This window comes from Balaenoptera ricei, chromosome 20 (genome assembly GCF_028023285.1).
Source record: "Balaenoptera ricei isolate mBalRic1 chromosome 20, mBalRic1.hap2, whole genome shotgun sequence".
NCBI classification, from domain to species: domain Eukaryota; kingdom Metazoa; phylum Chordata; class Mammalia; order Artiodactyla; family Balaenopteridae; genus Balaenoptera; species Balaenoptera ricei.
This window is the reverse complement of record NC_082658.1, coordinates 61,102,053-61,116,218: the sequence shown is the minus strand read 5'-3', so window position 1 is coordinate 61,116,218 and position 14,166 is coordinate 61,102,053. Positions and strand designations below refer to the sequence as shown.

The window sequence follows — 14,166 nt, the reverse complement described above, 5'->3', positions numbered from 1 at the left end:
TCTAGGTGGTCACAAAGCACCGAGCTGATCTCCCTGTGCTATGCGGCTGCTTCCCACTCGCCATCTATTTTACATTTGGTCGTGTATATAAGTCCTGGTTCCATCTTTAAAGCATCTCCAGAATCTGAGCACTTCTCACCTCCTTCACTGCCGCCCCTTTGGTCCAAGCCACCACCGTCTCTCACCTGGGTAGCCTCACCGGTCTGCTCACGGGGTCTCTCTGTCCCCTGTAGTCCGTTCTTAACCCCACACCAGAACGATCCTCTAAGACTGTAAGTCGGTGGTCTCTCATTCCACTCAGAGGAAAACCTGACACATTCCAATGGGCAGCAAGGTCTGGTTCTCCCTCTGCAAGTCTTGGTATCACCTCCTTGAGGAGAGTCCTACCCTGACCATCCTATTGAGAATCATCGCTCACATTCCTGGCCCCCTTTTTCCTGCTTTGTTTTCTGCATTGTTCTGCTAACAAACCACAGGATTTGCTTATTCCTTATGGGGACGGCCTGTCACCCCCCTGTAGGATGTGAGCTCCTCTAGGGAAGAGACGTTTGCTTTGTCCGTGATGCATCCTGGCGCAGAGTAGGCACTCTGTAATGATATGTGGAATGGTCTATGCCACAAGTCAAGACGTGGCTCACCTGTCACCCACGCCTGCCCCACCGGCCTGTCTCTTTGGGACTGAGCTGCCTGCCGGGCCCTCTCTCTGCGTGGCGGGGCAGGAACGCCAGGCATCTCAGAGCTCGCCAAGTCCTCTTCCTTCCCAGGAGGGTTCTGCCGGGAGCAGGAGCCTGGGGGCTGCCAGTTCCTGGCCTCTTTCCACACGCTGACTCCTGCTGGGGAGGTCCATTTTGACCCTCGGTTTCTACCTCCAGGCTTGGCACAACTGCAAAGTGAGGTCATTTACAGCTGGAGAGAGGCTGGCTGTGAATACCTCCTAACTTCTCAGGGAATTGCACTCTAGGAATGGAGGAGAGAGGGGTTAGGATGTAGCTGAGGAAAAGGAAGAAGGAAAGGGAGGCACAGATGTGGACAGATTGCTCCAAACCAGTGTCCTGTCTGGAGCGGTTTGGGTACTAGGAAGATGGGCCCCAGCCTGGGGGAGCTCCAGATACCAATTTCTGTGTGTCTGCACGTCTCATGCCCATGGAAGGGACAGTGTGGGCAGGGCTCTCATCACCCACATGTAGGGACAGCTCCAGGGGAAGCTGCTTTTAATGGAGAAGTTGGACATTGTGGGAAGGAGGAGAGACCCAGAGAGCAGTCACGGGTGCGCGTTGGGGGGGTGGAGGTGGGTCCCCACCCTGAAGGGCCGTCATGCTTCCTCCTGTGACATTGTTCCCTTAGCCTGAAGCTCCGTCTCCCCTCTGTGTTTTAGAGCCAACAGAGCTTCCCAGCACGAGCTGGAGAAGGACCTGAGTGACAAACAGGCGGCCTACCGCATCGACGATAAATGCCACCACCTGCGAAACACGTCGGACGGCGTCAGCTACTTCCGCGGAGTGGAGAGGGTGGATGCCACGTAAGTAGGCACATGCCGCCTCTGTGATTTCCATGTCACTTAATTCATTCTCTCTCCATTCAAAAGGATGCAGCGCACAGGTAAATCGGAGATCCTGGGAGGATGCGGAAAGGTAAGAGGCACCTGCTATGGACCGGTCGTCAGTAAGCACGGTGTTCTGCAGACACTTGCATCCTGTAACCTTTTGTAGAAGAATATTCATTGTTTATATTTCTGACTGTGAAAATAGCACCTGCTTGCGGCAGAAAGACCTAGAAAACACAGTTAAGCACAAAGAAAATAAAATGTTACCAGTGTATCGGATGCCCTGGACGTGGGCCGGGGGTGGGAAGAACCAGCTGAAAAGCAGCTGAATGTTGAGTAATTTATTTCCACTCTTTCGTAGACCTGCCCCGTCCATGGTTTCTTTGCCAGGCCCCTGGATACGATCTTGGGTTGATGCTCTTTTCTCTATGAGAGGGCCTGTCTTTCTGCATCTTGATAACCCTGTTATCTTTCTTTACCATCTTATAAAAATGGTCCTGTTGCTTTCACATCTCTTTGGAAAATGGTGACATAGAACATTTAAAAAAATCAACTTGATTGAGGTGAAATTCACCTATGCTAAAATGCATTTGGCGTTAAGTGTATATTTTGATGAGTTTTAACAAATTTCTATGCCTGTGTAACCATGACCACACTCATGGCCCCTCCCCCTTTTAAAGGGACTCCCTTTAAAGCTCCCTTTGGGGCTGGTCACCCCAAAGCAGCCCCCCCTCTTACCTCTCCTGTAATAGGAGCAGCAATGGGTACCAACTTTTTCATTCAGATTCTTCGGGTATGAATCAGATTCAGACCCTAGGTCCTAAGTGGTCCCCATGAAGTGCCTCTTACTTAATTTGAGGAGAGCAGGAAGCATCTTCCTTTTCTCCTTCTGGGGTGGACGTGGGGGTGGTGGTGGGCTGGGATCGAACCACACACACTCTGACCACTTGGTCCTCCATAAAGGGCCTCATCTATTTCCAGCATGAATTCTTAGCCGTCTCTCATAGGGTGTCAGGGTATGGAGCACATAGGATGTTATTTTTGGTCATCATGGCCTGAGCTAAAACCTTAACCGACAGTAAGAGTCTCATTTGATATCCTATTACACCATCAAGCAAAGAAACCACACAGAGAGGCCCAATGTTAACAATTTACTGTCAGTCCTTCCAGTATTCTTCCACTCGTGTAGATACCGATTTATATTGTTAAAGACTGGTATTACACGTGTGCTGTTTGTATAGCCTGTCTGATTCTTCACTTCAGGATATGTCAAAAACGTTGTCTGTGAAAATATTCTTCTACAGCATGAGTTTGCATAATGTATGGATCACTTTTTAAAAGGTACCATAATTTACTCAAATTTTTCTTTACTTTGGGACATTTTAGGGTGTTTCCAGTGTTTCAGGGATTGGCATAAACACTGCTAAAAACGAATCTCCTTACATACACATCTTTGGGTTATTTCCTTAGCATCAATTTCTGAAGTGGATTGATACAGAGATTAGCATGACCCCTGCACCGTGATGGTGTGCCAATTCAGAAAGCATTCTGTATCTTTCGTCCTGGGGATATAAAGTACAGCATGGTGACTGGTTAACAATACTCCATTGCATATTTGAAAGTTGCTAAGACAGTAGCTCTTAAAAATTCTCATTCAAGAAAAAAGGTTTGTAACTGTGTGTGATGGTGGACGTTGTTAGCTAGACTTACTGTAGTGACCATTTTGCAATGTATCCATAAATCAAATCATTATGTTGCACACCTGAAACTAATATAATGTTATATGTCAATTAGATGTCAATAAAAACACTTTCTAAAGTGGAATTTCTGCGTTATGCACATTTGCTCTCCGGCATGGCCGTACCAATTCAACTTTCCTACCTGCAGGATGAGAGAATCTTTTTCTAAACATGTTCACCAGAAAATTATCATTCTCTTCATTCTTTGTTATTCTGACAAAGGCTTGTTAATTTGTTGTTGTTTTCATTAGTACCACTTTGATTAGTCCTGAGGTTGAATATTTTTTCGTAACGCTTATGGGGCCGGTGAGACACGTTTCTAATGAAGGGACATACTCATACCCTTCCCCAATCCCTTCCCCCGCCCCCGCACATTGGCAGAGGACTTAATTTACCCTGCAGATTGACAGAGAGTAAGCAGTCAAACAAGGAGCAATTAAGAAAAGTTTAAAAGAAGCTTTGCTCTGATGTTTACACTTCATGCAGTAAAACCAGGATCAAGTGATTGGGGTTTTTTTCTTTCTCAGGATGAACGGTCGCCTACAGAAAATCTAGGCTGATTCGTCATTGTTTCCGTTGTCTGGGTCTATTTCCTTTTTCTTCAGGGTCTCAGTGCCCGAGTCCTGGGCCAAATTAACCGACGACAATATTCTTCGCTCCCAGAGCGAGCGAGCTGCCTCTGCGAAACTAAGAGACGACGTCCAGAACCTGCTGGTGGTGACAGCCAACGAGATGTGGAATCAGTTCAACAAAGTGAACCTGGCTTTCAGCAGCCGCATTGCTGAGACTGCAGATGCTAAAAATAAGATTCAGATTCACCTCTCAAAGGTAAAGCCAAGCACTGGGAGGCCCCCGCAGCTGACCTGGATAGATAGAGCAGGGGGCCCTGGGACCACACATCTCCACCGTAAGGCACGTGACTTCCTGGCCATACAGACTAAGAAAACTGAAAACCGGTACAAAGTGCACCATTTATTTTAGCCAGGTAGCCAGGTGTCAACATGAAGTTGGAATCCAACATGAATTGGAAATGGGAACACAAAGAATGCACTATGTCATGAAAGGTTCCTAGTATTTAATAGAAACAAAAATATTATTATTAACGTTTAATGAATCACCGTATGTAACTAGGAAGTGAGTTTATTTTTAGGACATATGGTAGGGATGTTTTCTGTTAAATTATTTCAGGCCTTTTTTTCTGGAATACAAAACCAAATACAGGAAACTATTAAGTGGTTCGAAATGTTTCTGATATTGAACTTTTTAAAGTGCTTTAAGTATAAGTGTTTTATAAGGACAATAAGATGAAACAGTTAGGCAGAATTCGTGGGTTTCAAGATAAACAAGGTGCTCTTGCTTTTTTTAGTATCGGTCTTGGAGTTCTTATTATTTCTGTGGATCATGCTGCATATAGTTTTTTGGTTTTGTTTCTTCATTTAATTTTTATTTTATACTGGGGTCTAGTTGATTTATAATGTTGTGTTAGTTTCAGGTGTAGTGGTTCAGTTATCCATATATACATATTCATTCTTTTTCAGATTCTTTTCCAATATAGGTTATTGCAGAATATTGAGTAGTTTCATTTCTCTTTTTAAGAACCTTACCATGTTGGCTCTGTTGCTCTCAGGAGATATTATCCTATTGAGGGCACTGTGTTTTCCCAGGCTGCAGTAATTTACCTTTCCTTCTCATGGTGTCTTCTTTGGGCGACACACATCTGTTGGGTCAGACAGCTTCTACATCCAGGGAAGGGAAGAGAGAAGGATAAAATGTAGTTTTTGTCCCAGGAAGCTTATATTTGTGGAGAAGGTGCATGTAATATGAAAAGCTCATGCACAATGAAAAACAGTAGAAAATTACAGATCATGGTTGCCAAATAGCCAATACAGAAATTGTTCTGGGAGTTTGGAGGAAGAAGCAAACACTCAGGTAGAGCAACATCATGAACAAAGCCTCGGGAGGTATAGCCAATCAGAGGCTGAGTCAGGTCTGTAAAGAGACCCATCTGGCTGGCACAGACAGTGTGTGTCCCTAGAGAGAGAAGCTTGGAAAGGCAGGTGGAGCCAGACCGTGGAAGTCATTGATGGGAAGGCGTCCCCTGGACAGTGAGGGGCCATCTAAAGGCCTTTTATCCATAGAAGGCTGACATGATGGAGTCCCTTTGTTCAACAAATTTTTGTTTACTACTGTATTAGTTTGCTCTGGCTGCCATAACAAAGCCCTACAAACTGGGTGGCTTAAACAACAGAAATTTATTTTCTCACAGTCCTGGAGGCTGAAGTCTGAGATCAAGTTATCAGTGGGGTTGGTTTCTCCTGAGGCCTCTCTCCTAGGCTTGTAGACGGGCGCCTTCTCCCACATCATCACGTGGTCTTCCCTCCATGCCTGTCTGTCTCCTAATCTCTCTTTATAAGGACACCAGTCAGATTGGATTAGGACCAACACTAATGACCTCATTAAAGAACTTCATTAGCTGTTTAAAGGCTCTACCTTCAAATAAAATCACACTCCGAGGTCTGGGGGTTAGGACTTCAACATATGGATTTCGGGAGGTTGAGGAGGATAGAATTCAACTCATAACAGCTACATTCAAGGTGCTGTGCCAGGAGCTTTGGGGTGTACACACATGACGACTCACTGACCCTGCCATCTTGTGTCTTGTGTGAGACAAGACACGTACGTAGAACATAATAAGTTCCATCAGAAAAGTGCAGAAAGAACCCTTTGGAGCTACAGATAAAAGGTTCAGTTTGTTTAGCAGAAGGAGCAGTTATTTCCAGTGGTGAGAGATGGGGGTGGCTTCGTGGAGCGGGGAGCCCTTGAGGGTGGCCTTGGTGATAGAACAGTGTAATGATTTTCAGCAGGTGGTTGAAAGCTTGGAAGAGAGGGCAAAGCTTAACTGACAGGTGTAAGAGTTCCTGGCTTTCACAAGTGCTGAAGCTGTGTGGTTACAGGAGGTCTCTGCAGGGAGAAAGGAGGTAGCAGAGAAGGGGTCAAGGGCAGCACTTTGCACTGGAGTGGGGAGAAGGAGTTAGAGAGAAAATCAGGGATTAGGATAGCAGTTGGCCAGAGAAGTAAGCAAGGCGAGGGTTTCAAGGGGAGGGACACTCCGGAGAGGCCTCATCATTGACTTTGAGCGCGTGGTCTCACCAGAGCAACCAGGGCCAGAGACAGGATACGGGGGCCGCTGGAAGGTTAGGTGGGTGGCATGTGGAGGGAGTAGGCAAGGCCATTGCTGAGTCCATGTGGCTGTGAACTTGAGGAGAGGCTGGGAAGGTACCAGCTGGAGAGGACCCAGTGGGATTGGATGAGAGCGTGGTGGGGAAGGCATGAGGGTTCAAAGGAATTTGGGTGATGGTTGGGGGGCATCTCCAGGCCACAGGAAAGCGGCTGAAGAAGAGGGGACTAATGGGAGGGTGTGGAGACATGGGGGGCAGAGGTCAAGGTCGTAGGTGAAGGAGAAGGCAGGGTTTTCAGAGCACAAGAAGGGGGCTTGCTTGTCAGAAGAGGAAGAGGAACCAGGGAGGGATCCAGGTTTAGGTAACTGGGGGGACCTTCTTTAAGGAGAGAAGAATATAAAATTGGGGTTACCAGATTACCAGTGCTCCTCCCTTGCAAGTGAGACACCCCAAAGCTTGACCTTGATTTGCTTCAAGGCAAATCCTCCCCTAGCAGGAAAACCTCTCTGAGATTAGTGAGGAGAGACAGCAGGAAGATAAAGAAGCAAGGATGCACCGATGTGGGAGGGAAGCGGGGACCCTCAAAGCTCCTGGCCTCCCTTTGCTCAGAGTCACATACGAATGTGTATCAGTAAATATCTAACAACCGGTGATCTGAGGGAAAAAGAGAAAGCGAGCTCGGATATGCGGCATTCACCCATTTCTGTGGCCTAAGTGCTCGCACGTTGAGTCGGGAGGAGATGCTCTCCAAAGGGTGGGGGCAGGTGCCGTACCTCCCACCGCGGGTCCCGGGATGGGGCTGGTAGGAGGAGGCCCTCAGACAACCCTCCTCCCCATCAGAGGGGGAGGCCCAGCCACAAATGCACGGGTCGGGGAGCAGGTTGTTGAGGGCACGGCACCAAAGCCTCGGGCGTTTGCTTCTCCTGGTACAGACCCTGCAGGAGATTTTCCAGACGGAGATGACCATCGAATCCATCAAGAAGGCCATCAAGGACAAGTCTGCCTTCCTGAAGGTGGCTCAGACCAGGCTGGATGAGCGTACGCGGAGGCCCAACATAGAGCTCTGCAGAGACATGGCTCAGCTGCGGTGAGCGGGGGAGAGACGAGGGGGCGAGGCCCAGGTGGGGGTCACGGTGATGGGGAGGGGGGCGCCCTCAGGGCCAGCTCGGGCTCCTCTGGGGAAACCCCCAGGCTGCCGGCAGCTCTGAGCTCCTAAGGCTCGTCCACCAGCACACGGGGACGTGGAGCGGCCTAGTGACGGTCACGGTGCTAGAACCTTCTTTAAAGTGTCAGTAATGGGGTTAGTGTTTAACAGCCCGGAGTCTCGGTTTGGGATGATAAAAAGTTCTCAAGGTGGAAGGTGGTGATGGTTGCCAAGATTGTGGATGTACTTAATGCCAGGAACTTAAGAGCTGAGATGGTAAATTTTGTGTTATGTCTATTTTACCGCGACTAAAACAGAAAGGAAACGACATCAACACTGCACACAAGAATAGTGTTAACATTTAGCCTCATTCAGGGGGTGGAGGTGGCGTTGGGCTCCTTTGCACCTCCCTGGAGCGCCTGGAGTTTCCAGATCCCCTGTCTCGGAGACAGTACAGAGGTTGGCTGCTGTGTGTGTCCGAGTGCCCCTGACTCATCGGAAAAGGGACTTTGGGTACCACCTCCCCCGACCCCATCTGTTTGCTCTCACCGTTGCTCTCATCCGCCTCTTTGGGTGCTTCATTCCTGCTCTCATCGTTAAGAGCACCCTCAGGAGACCCTAAACCCCGATGGCTCATTTCAGCTCATTTCAGTTTGTTCTGTTCTTGGTAGAAATTGAAAGCAGCTGGTCATCATCAAGCATCTCCCACGTGTACACGGTGGGAGGGATTGACCCTACACTTCATCTTCTGGACACTAGGTATATTTTATTCTTCTTGTTTTAACTTGGAAGATTCCTTTCAGGATGGGCTTGAATGGAATTGGCCACCCTCCCACCCCCTTTCTGGCTTCGTTTCCAATTTCTCAGTACCTGCCTATCTGCCTCTTTCTGGATTTCATCATTGCTGTGCTTAGGGCTTGAAACACTTTGTGCAGAAGCAAATCAAATTTATAGCAACTGGAGGAACGAAGTGGCAGCACTTGAACTGGAGCGGTGGGAGAGACCACTAGCCTTGCAGTCTGCCTGGTCCACGATTGAATTCCCTTATATCCTAGGGACAAAGCGACTTTGAGCTCTTACCCAAGGAACAAGCGGTGGCGTGAGGCTGTGGATTCCCTGCAGGGAAGGAAAGGGTGGTCTTTGTGAGGCCAAGAATGAGGAAGATGATGATAAAGGTGGTGATGGTGACAATCACAATAGCTGTTGCCATTTATTGATCTTATTCTGTGCCGGGCACTGTCCTGCATACTTTACCTCATGCATTATCTTCAATTTACAAATAAGTAAATGGAGGCAGAAGTGGGCTGAGTGACGGTGACCCAGCTGGCAACCGCTGGGAGGAAGGAGAGACATAATTAGAATCCTTGCCCATCTCCCTGCTGAGCTCTGTTCAAGCAAAGCAGCAATTTCATTGTATGGGGCCTTTGCCACCCCCCGTCCTGTACCTGAGCTCATCTGGCCTTCTCAATGCCCACATGGGATGGGTCAGCAAAGCAGTATCCTCATCTCACTCTCACAGAGGATAAAACAGAGGGTCACAGAGGAGACGTTACTGGAAAACACCCTCCACGGACAGCACGTGTGTTGTCTGTGTTGGATGCTAAGAGGTGAGCTCTAGAATAGATTCAGGTGGCCGTCATCTCCCACAGTAGCTGCGTTTCTCCTAGTGGAGCTGTCATCCGGGCCATCACCATGGAGGAGGTCACCCAGGCCACATGTTTCTCCAAGTGGGTTCCACAGAACCCCTACTCACACACAGCCCATCATTGAGGTGAAGCGGCCTGCCACTCTGGAGGCAACCAGTCTGAAGTATCTATTTATTACAGGAACCTGGTAGTGGGATCACACCCATTTGGCCAGTTAGATTAGATCATGAATTGTGGTTTTATGCAGATATTATTGGGAGAAGCTGAGCTGAAGTTTCATGCTCCGACAATTTCTGCAGAGTCATCAAAAGTAGAGACGGGGGACTTCCCTGGTGGCACAGTGGTTAAGAATACGCCTGCCAATGCAGGGGACATGGGTTCGAGCCCTGGTCCAGGAAGATCCCACATGCCGCGGAGCAACTAAGCCCGTGCACCACAGCTACTGAGCCTGCGCTCTAGAGCCCGCGAGCCGCAACTACTGAGCCCACGCACCACAACTGCTGAAGCCCGTCCGCCTAGAGCCCGTGCTCTGCAACAAGAGAAGCCACCGCAGGAGAAGCCCGCGCACCGCAACAAAGAGTAGCCCCTGCTCGCCGCAACTAGAGAAAGCCCACACGCAGCAACGAAGACTCAACGCAGCCATAAATAAATAAATAAATAAATATATTAAAAGGAAAAAAAAAAAAGTAGAGACGGGAAGAGAGGAATTGTTCGGGCTGCCATCAGACCAACACAGGGTTGCTTTTTAGAAGGGTTTTGAATCGTGGTCGAATTTGACTTTGCAGTTATCAGACAATGAGGCATTCACAGCTGCTTCTGAGAAGCTGAATGATTTTTCCTCTTTTCTCCCCCTTCACGGCTAAACAGAATTTGCTTTTCCTTGACTTCCTGTCGACCCTGCAGTGTGTCTATTTCCTCTGCTCCTTTACTGACTTCAGGACAAAACCTACTTTTGTTTCCGTAAAGATTTCTTGTTAAAATAGCGTTGCCAAAAATATGGTCCTAGAGGAACAGCAGTGGAATTTAGGATTGTTATTGAGGGAGGAGGGGATTATTTTTCTTATTCAACTGATCATTCTGAAAGCAACCCTTTGGCTGTCTAGATGAAGAAAACATAAGGACCATAAACTCAGGGGAGTGAGGACAGAGAAAAAGCGCTGTTTGCATTTCAAGACCTTGATTTGCATTTGAACTTTTTCTAAATGGGTGCTTTCAAGAGCAATCTTAAACATTCTTGGCATCCTTGAGGGCAGGCCAGGCCAGGCTCTGCTTTGCTTAATCTTGATATATTTTTTTCAGGAGACGGTAGTTTTATTTGTATTTGAATGCAAACTGTTTTTCAGTTCTGTAATTTCCCCCAAAATGAGTGGTTTCAGCAGAACGGCTGTCTGCCATCTGCCAAGAATAAGGAAACTGAGAGTGGAACGTGGCCTTGAAAGAGGAGGAGAAACGTATTTCTAACGGCGAAAGTTGAGGGAGGTGTAGTATCTCTGAGCTGCCTTCACGCAGCGATGGGAAAACCAGGATGTTAGCTGCCTGCATTCTAAGTATCTGGAATTCCTTTTTAAAAAAATTGGTATTTTAATGTGTCTTTTTTCAGAAGACCCCTCACAGATAAATTTTCCACTAGACTAACGTTTGGCTGTGAGGAGTAAAGAAAGACTCAGACGTCACCCTGCTCCGTGCCTACCTTTGGGTTCAGGGTTCTTTTTGAAGCGGTGAAAACAGCTCAGGGAAGGCTGGGAGACGAGAAGCAGGCCAGTGTGATTATAAACAACTCACCCTCGTAAATCCCATCACCAGCCGTGTCCGACAGCCTCTCTGAAGATCTGTTTCTTTGCTAGTGGTATTGTATACCCTGGGATCTTCAAAAAAGAAACTTACTTTTTAAATCCAACCTGACCTAAACAACAACAAAATATGCTTTTAGCTCAGTTCTCAGATGCTGTGTTTACAGATCTCAGGCCAGAGGAAACTTCCACACTTAAGTTTAATTCCTTCCCTCCCCCACTGGAAGTAAGAAGATGGTTCAGGCTCTAAGATGAAAGGAGATGCACGGTGTAGGTGTGTTTTCACGGCTTGTCGTTGCATCCATGAGCCTTTTGGGGGTGCTCTGCGGTGCTCCCCGCCTCGGGCTGGCTGCAGGTGCTCCCTCTGGCCGGCGCTGCTTCTTCATCACCGGGGGTCTGCTCCTCGTGCTTGGGAGACCCTTGACTCGGACTTCGGGCAGCTTCCTACCTCCCATCATGCGCTGCATCTCCTAGGACGCAGAAGTTGGTCCCCATCCATCAAGCATGTTTTGTGCCCCTATCAACTGCAGGAGGGGCTGTGGATGTCACTTTCCCGGACCCGATGGCCGGCAGGGAGATGTAGCACACAGGCCATGACAAGCACCCCGAGGGCCGCAGAAGGGCTGGTGCTCTTGAAACACACGACATCGGGCAGCGAACTAGTCCCAGGGCTGAGGGAGGGACTTCCCTAAGAAGGGTCTGTCCAGCCGGGCTTTGAGGATGGCGTGAATTAGCGGGATGAAGAGTGGGGTAAGAGCATCGTGGGCTGACGGGACGGCAAGGGTGGAGACCCTGAGGTCAGACACAGAGCAGGGACATTCAAGGACTTGCCTGCAGAGTGGAGAGGAAGGGCGCAGCGGCACGGGGAGACAGGCGCAACAGATTTTTACATTGAGGGACGTAGGGGTGCGAGGAAGGGGGCGGGGTCAGGGATGATCAGAAGACCTTTGGTTTCAGCATCTGCAAGGATGACGTCACCATGGCCTGAGATGGGACAGGCAGGTGGCCTGGGGTGCTGGTGATTCATCTGCTCTGTACCCCACCTCGGCGTGGGTGAGCCCCTGGGGGGCATACCCACCAGGGAGGGTGTGTCCAGAACGTGGGCCCGCAGAGCGGTCCTGGGGAGTCTCCAGACCCCCTTCATTTGTCCGCTGTGGCCTCGGACGGAGATGTGATGTTTGCCCCGTCGCGGTGTCGGTCCAGCCGAGGCACTTCAGGTAACCTCTCTGAGTTCAAGGCCAAAGATGGTTCAAGTCCCTCAGAATTGTGTTTCCTTTTTGGAAACTATTTATTGTTTTCTTTCTGGCTTTAAGAGCTGTATCTGTTCGTGATAGAAAATCAGAAAATGAAATAAAAAATAAAAATCATTGTCAATTCTCCTCGCCGTTGAGGGATAACCACGGTTGCCACCAGGCACGTTAACAAAATTGTGATCACGCTGCATGTAGAGTTCTATATCCTGACTTTTTCAACCAACATTGTATTCTGAGTTTCCTTCCCCAAGGCAAAAACAAATTCTTTTTTTTTTTTTAATTAATTTATTCATTTATTTATGGCTGTGTTGGGTCTTCGTTTCCGTGCGAGGGCTTTCTCTAGTTGCGGCAAGTGGGGGCCACTCTTCATTGCGGTGCGCGGGCCTCTCATTATCGCGGCCTCTCTTGTTGCGGAGCACAGGCTCCAGACGCGCAGGCTCAGTAATTGTGGCTCACGGGCCTAGTTGCTCCGCGGCATGTGGGATCTTTCCCAGACCAGGGCTTGAACCCGTGTCCCCTGCATTGGCAGGCGGATTCTCAACCACTGTGCCACCAGGGAAGCCCCCAACAAATTCTTTTTTAAAAAGTGTTGCCTGCATAGTATTCCATCATCTGGCTATGGTGTCCGTTATCATCAGGATGTTGTTTCCTCTTGTTCTCTCATAATAATACTCAATACAAGATAACACAATGAAGACGTTGTTCCTTTATCGTTTTATGTCAAACTTTTCACTTTGTTTAAATTCACAAGTAAGAGAGAGACACGCTCTGATTTTAAAACAAATTCGAACGGTACAGATCCACATGGAGTAAAAAACAAGAGCCTCTTTTCTGCCCTGTCCTCTCCCCCCGCAGCCCACCCCCAACGTCAACCAGCAGCTGCTGATTTGGTGTATCTCCTTAAATACATTTACAATTTGTCCTTTACGAAAAGCAGGGGGCGGAGGGTTTTGAGTAGAGAGGTTGTGGCTTTGGTGCCATCTTAAATGAATATTCTGTGAGAGCTAATTTTGGGCCTGACACTATTTTGGTTCTTGTGGTAGGGTTGCCAGATTTTGCAAATTAGCGGCCAGGTAAATATGAATCTCAGATAAACGACGAATAATTTTTTAGTATTAGTATATCCCCAATACCGCAAGGCATCTTTACACAGAAAACACTTATGGTAAGTAAAAATACTTGTAGTGAATATTATTCAGCCTTAAAAAGAAAGGAAGTTCTGACACATGCTACCACATGGATGAACCTTGAGGACATGATGCTGAGTGAAACAAACCAGTCACAGAAGGACAAATACTGGACGATTCCACTTGTATGAGGTACCTAGTGTGGTCAGATTCATAGAGACAGAAAGAAGAATGGTGGTTGCCAGGGGATGGGGGTCGGGGGGCGGAATAGGGGTTAGTGTCGAAAGGGGACAGAGCTGCCGTTTTGCAAGATGAAAAGAGTTCTATGGGTGGAGGGTGGTGGTGGCCGTGTGAATGCACATGATGCCACCAAACTGCACACTTAAAAATGGCTCAGATGGTAAACTTTATGTTGTTTATATTTTCCCGCAGGGAAAAAAATACTTGTACTAAAAACATACATGTTCATCTGAAATTCAAATTTAACTGGGCCTCTTGTGTATCATCTGGGAGGCCTGCGCTGTGGGGATGACAGATAGAAATGAGATGGTCTCACCCAAAGGGTCCAGGGCCGAGGCCAACTTCCCAGGTCTCTGCTTCTGGGAGCTGAGTGGGTGGGGCAGGAAATGGGACCCTGTTCCTTATTATGGCCGCCAAGACTCCTGATTTCCTTCTTAGCTTCCTGGATAACTGTGAGCGGTGTATAAACACATGCAGGCCGTCTGCCTGTGGGGAGGGCAGTTCA

At 48.2% G+C, this 14,166-nt stretch overlaps 1 protein-coding gene across 2 annotated transcripts in view; it reads left to right on the top strand.

Moving 5' to 3' along the window:
• Positions 1–14,166, top strand: part of TEKT3 (tektin 3) — a 34,821-nt gene that overhangs the window by 18,690 nt on the left and 1,965 nt on the right. For both annotated transcript variants that reach the window (XM_059906749.1, XM_059906750.1), the window contains exons 5-7: positions 1,376–1,519; positions 3,888–4,110; positions 7,394–7,548. In XM_059906749.1, coding sequence (XP_059762732.1) covers positions 1,376–1,519; positions 3,888–4,110; positions 7,394–7,548 — 522 coding nt within the window. The remainder of the gene's footprint in view (positions 1–1,375; positions 1,520–3,887; positions 4,111–7,393; positions 7,549–14,166) is intronic.